Here is a 12,591-nt window from a genome sequence, read left to right as displayed (position 1 = left end):
GTGTGATCAGTGGACCGATGAGATGCATGCCATGTCATCAACTCCGCTATGGATTTGCATCGAAACATGTGTTGTATTCTTGCAATGATGGAAAAGTGTCTTAAGAGCTTTACCGGTATCCTCTCACCCTGCAAGTCATCTCTATATCGTTGTTCCCCACACTTTGGACAACTAGCCAAATCTCCATGCTCACGACGAAAGAGAATACAATCATTACGGCAAGCATGGATGGAATCATAATCCATACCCACCATTGTTAGCATCTTTTTCGCTTCATCTCTTGATGCGGGCATGGTATTTGGTGCAGGCAACATCTTTTGGAGCAACCTATGACAAAGACACTATCCAAATGATGATTCTAAAAAAAAACAATATCCAAATAATGAGTCAATCAAATTAATGCAAGGGCTAACCTCATTAAGGCCGAGACACTTGTATCCGACCACCCATACTGTACTTGTAGATTCAAGATTGAGAGACAAGCACGTAGTTTAGACATCCTGGTATCCTCGTACAATTGTGTTGATTGCAACTCTCGCATTTTCACCTCAGACTCTGACATCACGTGTACGTGGGATGTAGTGCCCCTAAAAATGGAATCCATCATGTCGACCATACCCTCGTCGTCATCCGGGAGACTATAGTCTTGTTGAAAGTGAGAAGGTATATGTGTACCCTCGTCACCCTCGTCATCCTGTCATAAGCTCATTCGTGTAAATAGAAGATCTTCTAATTCCGGGTATACAATAAGATTGCGAACTTAAATAGCTTTGACTTACCGATGATCCATCAACATGTGCAACACCAATGGGGGGTACTGGTTCCGGCTCCTCCCCATACATCCGCAAGTGGCGTATGATAATATGACGTTGATGTCGTACTTCTCGCTTGCAATGAGTGCAATGACAATATAACCTCTCCGTAAGCCACTTCGTGCTCCCGGGCGTTGGCGCATCATCGGATAAGCTTCCACTCGTCCCTTCCATCTACACTTATAAAACCAAAACATAAGCATGAAGAGGAGATGTACACAATTATGAGCATAGCATGTTTAATTTGAGCTTCTCTTGAGGCTATATAAAAAGAATGACGTCGCTATATAGTAAGGATTGAAACAAAAAATCCTATATAGTAAGGCTATGTAGTAAGAGGAGATATTGACAATTATAGGCATAGCATGTTTGAGCTTCACAAGAGGCCACAAAAAAAAATAAATAGTAAGCGTCGCTATATAGCGACGCTCTGTTCCGTCGCTATATAGCGACGTTTTTAATTTAAAACGTCGCTATATAGCGACGCTTTAAATTAAAAACGTCGCTATATAGCGACGAAAAAGCGTCGCTATATAGCGACGCTGTGGGTTAAAACCCGAAACGCCGAAACACGCGGCGTTTTGCTCAAACCATTCCTAATCTCTCAAGTAAGCAACCCAAAATCTCCTCCCACCTATTTTCACTGACCTCCCATCTATTCCAAGCAACCTCCTACTCTATTTCCCACTCCTCACCCTTCTCCTACCTCTTGTACACCCTCTCTCTCCTTTTTCCCTCTTTGGTTTCCAGAAAGAAAGTTCTTCAAGAGGTGAGTTTCTTTCAACAATGTAGGTTGTTTGTTTGTTAGCTTTGGTTTTGTGAGTGTTTCTACTTGTATTGCTAAAGTTTTAAACTAGTTTTCATGCTTGATTAGAAAGGATTGAAACAAAAAACGAAATTTCAAGAAAGAAAGAAAGAAACTCACCTCTTCTTCCTGTATTTCTCTTCCTTCTCTTCTCCTCAATCTCCTCCTTTCCTTGTCTCCTCAATCTTCTCTTTCCTTGTCTCCTTTCAAGAAGTTGCTTTTGTGATCTCCTCTTTCCACTAACATCTTATTTGAAAAAATGGGTTGTTTTCTCTCTTTTGTAGGGCCAGTCCACTACACCGAGCGGGACATACTCTCTCTTTTGTGGGGCCAGTCCACTACACCGAGCGGGACATACTTTTACAGGTAAGTGCTTCCTCTTCTTTCCATTTAATATTTCTGTTATTTGCATTGGCCTGCAGCTAGCGCCTTAAGCGCTAGCTGCAGTGATGGGCGTAGGAACCTTCTCTTCCCCCTTCTCTTTTTCGCATGAGCTTATGCGGAAATAGAGAATGAGAGAAGCTTATGCTTCTCTCATTCTCTTTTTCCGCATAAGCTTATGCGGAAATAGAGAATGAGAGAAGCTTATGCTTCTCTCATTCTCTTTTTCCGCATAAGCTCCTTCTCTCTTTCCGCATAAGCTCCTTCTCTATTTCCGCATGAGCATAAGCTCATTCTCTATTTCCGCATGACCATAAGCATGAGCTTATGCTTATGCTTATGCTTATGCATAAGCATAAGCATAAGCATAAGCTCATGCTTATGCTCATGCATGAGCATGAGCTTATGCGTAAGTTTCCCCATGAGCTTATGCGGAAATAGAGAATGAGAGAAGCTTATGCTTCTCTCATTCTCTTTTTCCGCATAAGCTCCTTCTCTCTTTCCGCATAAGCTCCTTCTCTATTTTCGCATGAGCATAAGCATGAGCTTATGCTTATGCTTATGCTTAAGCATAAGCATAAGCATAAGCATAAGCTCATGCTTATGCTCATGCATGAGCATGAGCTTATGCGTAAGTTTCCGCATGAGCTTATGCGGAAATAGAGAATGAGAGAAGCTTATGCTTCTCTCATTCTCTTTTTCCGCATAGCTCCTTCTCTCTTTCCGCATAAGCTCCTTCTCTTTTTCCGCATGAGCATAAGCAGGAGCTTATGCTTATGCTTATGCTTAAGCATAAGCATAAGCATAAGCTCATGCTTATGCTCATGCATGAGCATGAGCTTATGCGTAAGTTTCCGCATAAGCTCCTTCTCTCTTTCCGCATAAGCTCCTTCTCTTTTTCCGCATGATCATAAGCTCATGCTTCTCTCATTCTCTATTTCCGCATAAGCTTATGCGGAAACTTACGCATAAGCTCATGCTCATGCATGAGCATAAGCTTATGCGGAAATAGAGAATGAGAGAAGCTTATGCTTCTCTCATTCTCTTTTTCCGCATAAGCTCCTTCTCTATTTCCACATAAGCTCCTTCTCTATTTCCGCATGAGCTCCTTCTCTCTTTTCGCATAAGCTCCTTCTCTATTTCCGCATGAGCATGAGCTTATGCGTAAGTTTCCGCATAAGCTTATGCGGAAATAGAGAATGAGAGAAGCTTATGCTTCTCTCATTCTCTTTTTCCGCATAAGCTCCTTCTCTCTTTTCGCATAAGCTCCTTCTCTATTTCCGCATGAGCATAAGCATGAGCTTATGCGTAAGTTTCCGCATAAGCTCCTTCTCTCTTTCTGCATAAGCTCCTTCTCTATTTCCGCATGAGCATAAGCTCCTTCTCTTTTTCCGCATGAGCTCCTTCTCTCTTTCCGCATAAGCTCCTTCTCTATATCCGCATGAGCATAAGCATGAGCTTATGCTTATGCTCATGCATGAGCATGAGCTTATGCGTAAGTTTCCGCATATGCGTGAGCATATGCGGAAACACGAGCATAAGCTCATGCTCACCCATGAGCATAAGCATAAGCTCATGCGGAAAAAGAGAAGGAGCTTATGCAGAAATAGAGAATTAGTTTCCGCATAAGCTCCTTCTCTTTTTCCGCATAAGCTCCTGCTCTTTCTCTTTTGCGTGAGCATATGCGGAAACATGAGCATAAGCTCATGCTCACCCATGAGCATAAGCATAAGCTCATGCGGAAAAAGAGAAGGAGCTTATGCGGAAATAGAGAATGAGAGAAGCATAAGCTTCTCTCATTCTCTATTTCCGCATAAGCTCCTTCTCTTTTTCCGTTATGCTTCTCTCATTCTCTATTTCCGCATAAGCTCCTTCTCTTTTTCCGCATGAGCATAAGCATGTGGAAACTCATTCTCTATTTTATGCATAAGCTCCTTCTCTATTTCCGATGCCTATGCTTAAGCATAAGCTCATGCTTATGCTCATGCATGTGCATGAGCTTATGCTTAAGTTTCCGCATAAGCTCATGCTTATGCGTGAGCTTATGCGGAAATAGAGAATGAGAGAAGCATAAGCTCATTCTCTATTTCTGCATAAGCTCATTCTCTATTTCCCACTCTATTTCCCCCTTCTTTTATTTCCCCCTTCTCTCCTTCTCTATTTTCCCTCATCTCTTTCCCCTTCTCTATTTCCCCCTTCTCTCATCCTCTATTTCCTCATTCTCATTCTTTTCTTTCCTTTACATCTTCTTTCCCTCTTATCTTTCCCTCTTCTTTCCCTCTTTCCTTTCCCTCTTCTTTCTTCTTGACTATGCCTATGCCTATGAGAATGCTCATGTTTGTTTTTTGTTTTCTGTTTTCGTGTTTGTGTCTATGTTAGACATGGGATCACGTCGCTCATCGGACGAGTACGGACAGCCTCGCAGGAGGAGAGCTCATGATCTATATGCTCTAGAGGACTTTGATTCCTCTCAGGCGACTACCCCGAGGACTACCCCTGGTCCGACTTCTCTCGGTCCTAGCACTGCGACTACCCCTGGTCCGACCCCTCTTCCACGTAGCACTGCGACTACCCCTCAGGGGACTCCTTTGCTAGCCGCGCATGGCTTTGTCGGGACTCCTGACGAGTTTGTAGCGCAGATGAGCGATGAGGAGGCAGCGAGATTCTTCTCTCTGCTCTCTCAGAGGACCTCCGCAATTCCTTCCCCTACACCGACGGGTGGACGTACTGCCCAGCCATCCCCTCGCGCCCCTTTGACCGCGGGATCATCACCTGCGCATGCCTCCTGCAAGGGAAGGAAGAGTAGGATGGGCGGCTCATGTTGTGCTGACTCAGGAGATGTAGATGAGTCAACACACTCACGCTCCTTTAGGTCTCCACTTGGTCCGGAGACACAGTATCAATCAAGTCCCTTTCCCTCTCCTACTCCCACAGCTACTCCTCGATCCGGAAGCGGTCGCGCAGCTTCCACTCCTTCAGACTCTGCTACCGTCAGTCCCCCTTACTCATCAGGGGATCTCTCCTATCAAATCACATCTGCCGGAGAGATAATAGAAGACAAAAAGGGCAAAGCAGTGATGGCCGCCATGAGGCGGTTGATGAGTCATCACTTCAAGAGCGGCATAAATATCGATTGGCGGTATCAAGATGCCCAAAAGAAGCAGGCGGTGATCGATGAGTTAAAACAAAGATATCCTAATCCGCCAAATGTGGAGTTTAATAACAATTATATGCTCGAGCGCATGGGTTTGGTCCTAAAGCATCGCAGATCAACCATGCGTACTTCCATTACAAAGGGGTTGGCTAAACCCAGCTGGGCAGACAAAGCTGATTGGAAGTACTTCAAGAAGCAACATAGGGACCATCCCGAAATGTTCGAGGGTCAGAGGAGGGCTGCGAAGAGACGGCTGGATGTCGTAGGTACTTCGCACTTTGGTGCAGGCGGAGGGTATGCGTTCGAGGCAACCGTGGTAAGTCTACTTCTTCCCATTTAATGTATTGTTCTATTTGTTTTACTTACATATTACATGCACTTTAGCTAACTCTAACTCTCGTAAATTGGATCCACAGCAAGCTGCGATGGGTCGTCTTCCTACGGATGCAGAGACGCGGCGCGCATTTCGGATAGAAACAAAGCCGTGGTTCATTGAGCAAGAGGCAATGGGAGCGACAGTCGATTGGGCTGAGGTGGCTGCTCGCACGGTATAAGTTTACTCCTACTTGTAATCTCACTTTTTAATTTAAGTTCCAATCTAATTTTCGATTTATATGGTTCACTCTTAGGGTCAAAGCTCAAGCGTCCCATCATCAGAGAACGAGCGATCAACAGGGGCAAGGATCGGACGCAGGTGCCGGGGACGAGGGAGAAGACGCAGGTGTCGGGGACGAGGGAGAAGACGCAGGTGCCGAGGACCAGGGAACAGGCCAACAAGACGATTCGGATTCGGATTCGGATTAGTAGTGGTAGTAGCATTTTGTATATCCGCTCGTTAGAGCAATTTTGTATCGCCCTTTCACAGGGTAATTTTGTTACAAACACAGTTGTATATGTATATGCATTTCTTCCTCATCGTTCACAAGAACAATTTTGTATCACCTTGCAAGCAAGGGAAATTTTGTTATAAAAAACTTTCTTTTGTAATTACACAAAAAAAAAAAGGATTAGTGGGGCTAAACAGGGCCAAAAGGAAGCCCTGTTTAGCCCAACTAACCCTTTTTTTTTACTTCTGTTAATCGTCGCTATATAGCGACGTTTACCAGTGTCGCTATATAGCGACGATTAACAGAGTCGCTATATAGCGACGTTTTTATCGTCGCTATATAGCGACGTTTTTATCGTCGCTATATAGCGACGTTTGAATCGTCGCTATATAGCGACGATTAACAGCGTCGCTATATAGCGACGGTTTATAGCGACGCTCCTTTTCCGACGATTTTAACGACTTTTATAGCGACCTTTGCGCCCGTGAAAAAAAAAATTTTAATGTAAAAAGCGTCGGTATTTCTATCGGAAAATGGCCTATGCCTTGTAGTGTAGACGCGCAAATAGACTCGCCCGTAAGTTTTTTTTTTAAAGTTAAGGAAATGCATCTGTGTGCGCGTCTGTGGGTGCTTTGTCTTGTTGTGAAAATTCGTTCTCTTTCCTTTCCCAAGATATATTTACTCACTCTAAATTCTTATAACATTTACTATTTTATCTAGAGGTGCTTCCAATAGGCGTACGATGTCGTTTCTCAAGCATACCTGCTATCAAGTCTCACTCTCCAACTTGCGACTTTTGTTAATGCTTCATAGCCAAGTATTTTGTGACTCTCTTATGCTTTCACCTTTTTCTTCTCAAACCTTTCTTTACAATAAATATCATCATTTTTTATGAACTGAGCATTCACATGAATTACAATTCTTAAAAAGCATATACCAGCTATATTATTACTTTTGTCTGCAATTTATACTACCTCATTCTAAACCTAAGAAATAATCGCACTTGCATCTTACGATCGACGATCAAGAGATGATGTCTAGCTATAAGCAGGACATTCAACATGAAGAAACTTAGATTCAAGAGATTAGCAACATAACATTGAAATAAGGATTGCTCACAAGGAAATCAAGAGACTGCAATTTTGTGCGTCACGTGCAAAATGCAAGCTTTCGATTGGGAACTCGTGCAATCATTATCGCTAGTCTAAGAACAATACTTACTCCCTCAATATGTACAAGAAGAGAAATATCATGGAGAGCTACTAGCAGTAGCAGTTTTGCATGCATATCACACCAATTTCGGAAGCTGTACTCCGTTCCGTATGAGCCGATTACATGTGATGCATTTTTTGTGAAAACGTCTTCCATATGCAGATGTTGTAGTCTTCATCTCCTTTCATCCCTAGGCTGCCTACTCACTCGAAAAAAACCTCAAGAAAGGAGTTAGAAGTCGCTCCCATAATCGTAATTAGACCCGTCATCGTACGCAGGATCACCGTCGTTGTAATCGTATTCCGCTGCATTTTCGTTGTAATCGTCTTCGGCTGCATATTGGTTTTCATCCTCTAATGCAGATGCTTGCTCTATCTCCGTAGTTGGATCTTGATGTGCTTGGCCTGCAGATGCTTGCGCGCAGCCCGTAGGTTGAGCTTGGACTCCAGATGTTTGCGCTCTCTCCATCGTCTTGATGTGCTGCGCCTCTGCGAAATGAGTAATCCCGCTTACTAGGCTAGTGGTAGCCCCAGCTGCTCCTACCACCTTCCCGGCTGCTGCAATATGATCTACGATTCCTTTTTGTGGAGGGACGGCTGGCTTCGTGGACTGATGTACCATGTTGGATGACGTTGTTCGTGCTCGTGCTTGCTTCAGGCACGCACCGATGGTCAGCTTCGCATTCTCTTTCCCAGAGTTCATAGAACAGTCTATCGGATACGTCTTCTCTGAACCATCATCCTCTGCAAATGCTTCCACCGGGACTTCCACTTTTCCTATCAGTTTGCTGCCTTTTGTAAGAGATTTGGTGTGGACAGAAAATTTTAGCTTTGCATCGTCGGGCAATTCTGGATTCAATAAAATGGTGAAGGGAGTTTCCCTTTCCCAGCTTGGATTTGCACCACCAATTTCGTCCACTCCGGTCTTGAATGCCTGGGATATAGGACCCTCAATTTCGACAAACGCCATCGTTGGAAGAAACCCCAACTTGAGTCCCCGCGTGGGTGGCAGCTCGGCAGCGGAGATCTTGTAAACTTCGAGCTGCTTTCGCTTAGAGGCAGCCATGCAAGCCTACGAAAGCAAACAGAGTGCGGATTGTGAGACAAGCAGATATAGATGGAGGGAAATGTTGCGAAACAAGATGAAATAACAAGCTAAAGAGGAGGAATCGAGATGAACAAACCTAGAAGTCGAGGCTCCGTAACTTCGTCGAAGGTGCAGCCTGGAAGCTGTCTCGAACACGGCAGCGGCTTTGAGAAATGAGAACCTTTGGCGACTCGACTCTTGACTTGGTGAGACGGTGACCACTGAGCCGCGCTCAGTTAATGTTCCCTTCCCCACGCAGAACTGAGAAGTTACATGTCACAGAGGTCCCAGACTTAGGCAATCAAGCGGGCAGCCTGGCTGCCTGAGGCAGGCATCACCAAGTGGGTTGTCCTCATACGCAAAGTATTGAGACTTGAGAGACGGTGACCACTGAGCCGCGCTCAGTTGTTCCCTTCCCCACGCAGAACTGAGAAGTTACACAGAGGTCCTAGAATGGCTGCAAGTGGGTTGTCCTCAAACGCAAAGTATTGAGACTTGAGAGACGGTGACCACTGAGCCGCGCTCAGTTGTTCCCTTCCCCACGCAGAACTGAGAAGTTACACAGAGGTCCCAGAATGGCTGCAAGTGGGTTGTCCTCATACGCAAAGTATTGAGACTCGAGAACCCAAATGTTATAAGCTAAAGAATTGAGATTCGAACACAACTCATCGTAAAGCACCCTCCACCTGCCAGAGCTCGTTTGCAGAGCCTTCTGTATGAAACTTAGTTTGGTGGTTTTTGAATAGACCTTTTCAATTTTAAAAAAATTGAGATTCGAGAATCGCAAATGATTGCTCCACCTATTACAATTACACGGTAAAGCGAAGAATCGAGCTTCGAGACTGGAGGGCAAACCATATGGACATGGTCTACCGACAAGCTACTTTTTCTAAGACATAGAAGGGTAAAGGGGCTACGGGGCAATCGATTTTGGACCCTGGTTGACATTTTGAATCATTAACTGGCCTTAGACCCCGCCTTCATGCAATTGTAAAGCGGGGGACCTCGGTTGTACATCTCCGAGCTCTGAAAATGGAGGGTCCTGTAACTCTGGTTGAAACACCGTGCTGTAAGGCCCCATGACAAGATAGAATCAGTGATTCTCTTTTTCTGCCCTCTGGGTAGCCTTAGCAATTGTTCTCATTTTATAATGCAGAAATTCTGAATTTTTAGGAATAATTTGCTCTCAAAATAGGTGTGATGCTTTGATTGGATGCCGTCAAGTGGGAGTTAAGTGCACTAATGGCTTTGAGACGAGTTTGGAAGAGAGCATTCAAGACTTAGGGTACCTCGTTTTTAATGTCATTCCGTCTCTCTCTCCATTCACTACCTCCTTTGTTGGCCTACCACATAGGAAGGCCTTACTGAAGATGTGTGATAAAAAATGAAAAATACGTATTTTTTATACATTTCTTTTTATTTTAAGGTGATTGGTCCAAGTATATTGCTCCTTGTAAGAAGCTTTCAATGCATGCATTTAGTAACTTTCTCTTCTTTGGCCTGCGCTGTCCTCTCTCTCTCTCTCTCTCTCTCTCTCTCTCTCTCTCTCTCTCTCTCTCTCTCTCTCTTTCTCTCTCTCTCTCTCTCAGCAGGCCACATGAATGAAATTCATCTTGTTTTATATTTTGGACAATCCTTATCAATGACAAAAGTCATTCATTTCTTTCATTTGTTGATTAGACGCTGATTGGGTGGAAGCTCCAATCACCATGAATCAAGCTCATGCCCTTCGGCACCCCCTGGAATCACTATTCATCTCCGATGCTCTTGTTCCAAAAATCCCGTGTCCGAGTGGGTCATTCCATTGGGACTTGAATTCGAGCTGAAGCTTGGTGATGAGTGTTGCATGGGGATCAACTCTTACCACACGGCCACATGCATGAATCTTTGGTAATTAGCAACATACCTCCAATAGTAGCATCTTCTTGTCCCCATGCTTCTGTAGAGAAGACTCGAGAAGACCTATGAGAGGTACAATACATTTGGGACAGATAGCATGAAAAATATGGCACATTACTTGAGGCATGGGTAGGAGAGCAAGAGACAAAGACACCTCTGCACTCTTATCATCTAGACAGGAGACAAAGACACCTATGCACTTTTATGATCTAGACGAGGGTAGATTGTTTGGGAGAAAAATGTAGCTAGTAAGATAAAAAATAGAGGGTTTTGGGGGCCTCCAATTGACATCTTGTTCTGATCCATCTTCAGTAGCACCACATCTATTGCATCATGCATGTGATCAACGGGTGATCAATCTCCAAAGTGTTGTAGATCCATTTTACACCTCCATTACATGTGGCCAACACTTCGATAACTTTTTCTACTTTTGTTTGCAATGTATGGGGCTAGTGGATGGTGGTCTAACCTTCAGTGATAGTCGTAGCTTGATTTACTAGAAAATGGATATAGTATAAACTATAAAATAATCCATGTGCAATGCTATTTGAATAAATCCAATATCGTATGTTGTTGTGTTGCTTTCTTTCCTATGCACTTCATTGCAATCGCGCCCAATAGAATAATTCAAAGAAGTTTGCATGTCATAATCCACAATAAGGAAGAGGTTAAAGAGGGAGGAAACGTATGGCAGATTATCCAAACGGCAATGGAAAATACCTTTGCAATTGGAGGGAGAAACAACACCAATAAAAATGCCTCTTTGTAAAGCAATGGACCTTGGAGATAGAAGATGCACACTCAAATTTTGCCATCAAAACAAAGAATACAAGTTGTGGTCTCAAAACTAGTAAAAGCATTCTAGAAGACCATATTAGGAAAAGTGGGAATATCCCTAGTTCCAAGTCTTTTTTCATGGCTCACAATCTTGGTCCCAAAAAAGAGGAATATTGGAACAAATTTTTCTCAAGGTGCATGGCATCAATCTTATGAGAACCTACTGCATTCATGAGTACATATTGAAACCAACATAACTAATTATAGGCACTTCATATTGTCAACATTCTATGAAAAAGTTGGATTTGATCCTTTATCATTGATTAATTACAATCCACTTGTATTTTCTTGAGTCTTCATTTGTAGATATTGCATTGTACATACTGCCTGGAGGGTCACTAATAGATATAGGGTCACTACTAGATATATATATAAGATAGTCATGGGGTGTACTATTAAGAAACCTAAGTATCACATGCGTTCAAGAGTTATTTAAAATATGTCTCTACTAAAATGATAAAACGCCCTTGTTGTTGCATCTATTAATTTTTTTCCTAGAGTTGAATTAAAATACCATTCCTTTTGATTCTTTGAATTAAATTCTCTGGCCAATTATTAAAATCATTCATGTAAGGGATATGTGCATCTATCTGGTTTGATATGATATCTATGTCTTGTTCATCTATCCATAGCATCATGTGTGCCTGCATAGATCCTCAATTTTGTACCTCATATCTTATGATGTGATGGTTGACTCTACCTAGTAGTCCTTTATCACACAGAATATATCTTGCTACGAATTGTTGCAGTCTAACATGGAAGAGCACTGTGCATTCAACTGGACAATCTCTCCATGTGAACTTTTTATTGAATTGTTTAGCAATGGTTTCGATTTGATCGATTTCACACCATCTCATGGTTGATACCTCATCTGCAATAAGTGTAAGGAATATATTGGAAAGGCCATTAGATCTTTCAAGTTTCTACGGTGCCATGAAGGAGTTTCAAGAATAGACACAACAAGACAAAGCACCCACAGATGTGCACACAAACGCGTTTACTGAACTAAAAAAAAGACTTACGGGCGTGTCTATTTGCACATCTATTTCCGCGTTTAGAGACCCACGTCTAACAGCGCGTCTATATAGTAGATAGACGCACGTATAGACATGCATCTAGATCCGTAAATACACGCTCTGCTAAAAAATTTAAAAAACAGACAGACGCATCGTTAAACGCGTGTATAGATGCGTTTATAAACGGTCTTATAGACGCGTTTATAGACGCGCAAATAAACGCTTCTCAAACAGACAGACGTGTATATAGACACGTTTATAGATGCACAGATAGACGCGCTATATAATATATATTTTTTAATTTACAGAATGCTGTGTATGTTGTGTATGCTATATAGTTACAAGAATCCCATTTCCACATTGTGTAATTCAATTCTTACAGCCAACCGCATTTTAATTACAATTCCAAATAAAACATTACAACTCCAAAACGCAATACAATTAAAAGCTCAGAAAGTGCTTGTATGTACATATAGCACGAAGCTAAGCCACGTCATGTGGCTTCAAGTACAAAAAATAAGAGGAGTGTATATACAAGAGGCACGAAGCCAAGCCAGTGACT

General features: G+C 42.8%; 1 protein-coding gene across 1 annotated transcript; it reads right to left on the bottom strand.

Moving 5' to 3' along the window:
- Positions 1-7,143: 7,143 nt before the first annotated feature.
- On the bottom strand, positions 7,144-8,595 carry LOC147898584 (uncharacterized). Its single transcript, XM_087379707.1, has 2 exons — positions 8,375-8,595; positions 7,144-8,262 (listed from the first exon to the last, which is right to left on the bottom strand). The coding sequence occupies exon 2, from the start codon at positions 8,254-8,256 to the stop codon at positions 7,423-7,425; it is 834 nt and encodes a 277-aa protein (XP_087235833.1). The 5' UTR covers positions 8,257-8,262; positions 8,375-8,595; the 3' UTR covers positions 7,144-7,422.
- Positions 8,596-12,591: the final 3,996 nt, after the last annotated feature.

This window comes from Dipteris shenzhenensis, chromosome 9 (assembly GCF_047967505.1).
Source record: "Dipteris shenzhenensis isolate YYH24624 ecotype China chromosome 9, Dip_SZ_1.0, whole genome shotgun sequence".
Lineage (NCBI taxonomy): Eukaryota > Viridiplantae > Streptophyta > Polypodiopsida > Gleicheniales > Dipteridaceae > Dipteris > Dipteris shenzhenensis.
Note: the sequence above shows the minus strand (reverse complement) of the source record. Positions and strands in the feature narration are given on the sequence as shown.

Excerpts from the sequence above, each read along its gene's own strand:
- LOC147898584 (XM_087379707.1), bottom strand. The coding sequence starts at position 8,256 with ATGGCTGCCTCTAAGCGAAAGCAGCTCGAAGTTTACAAGATCTCCGCT.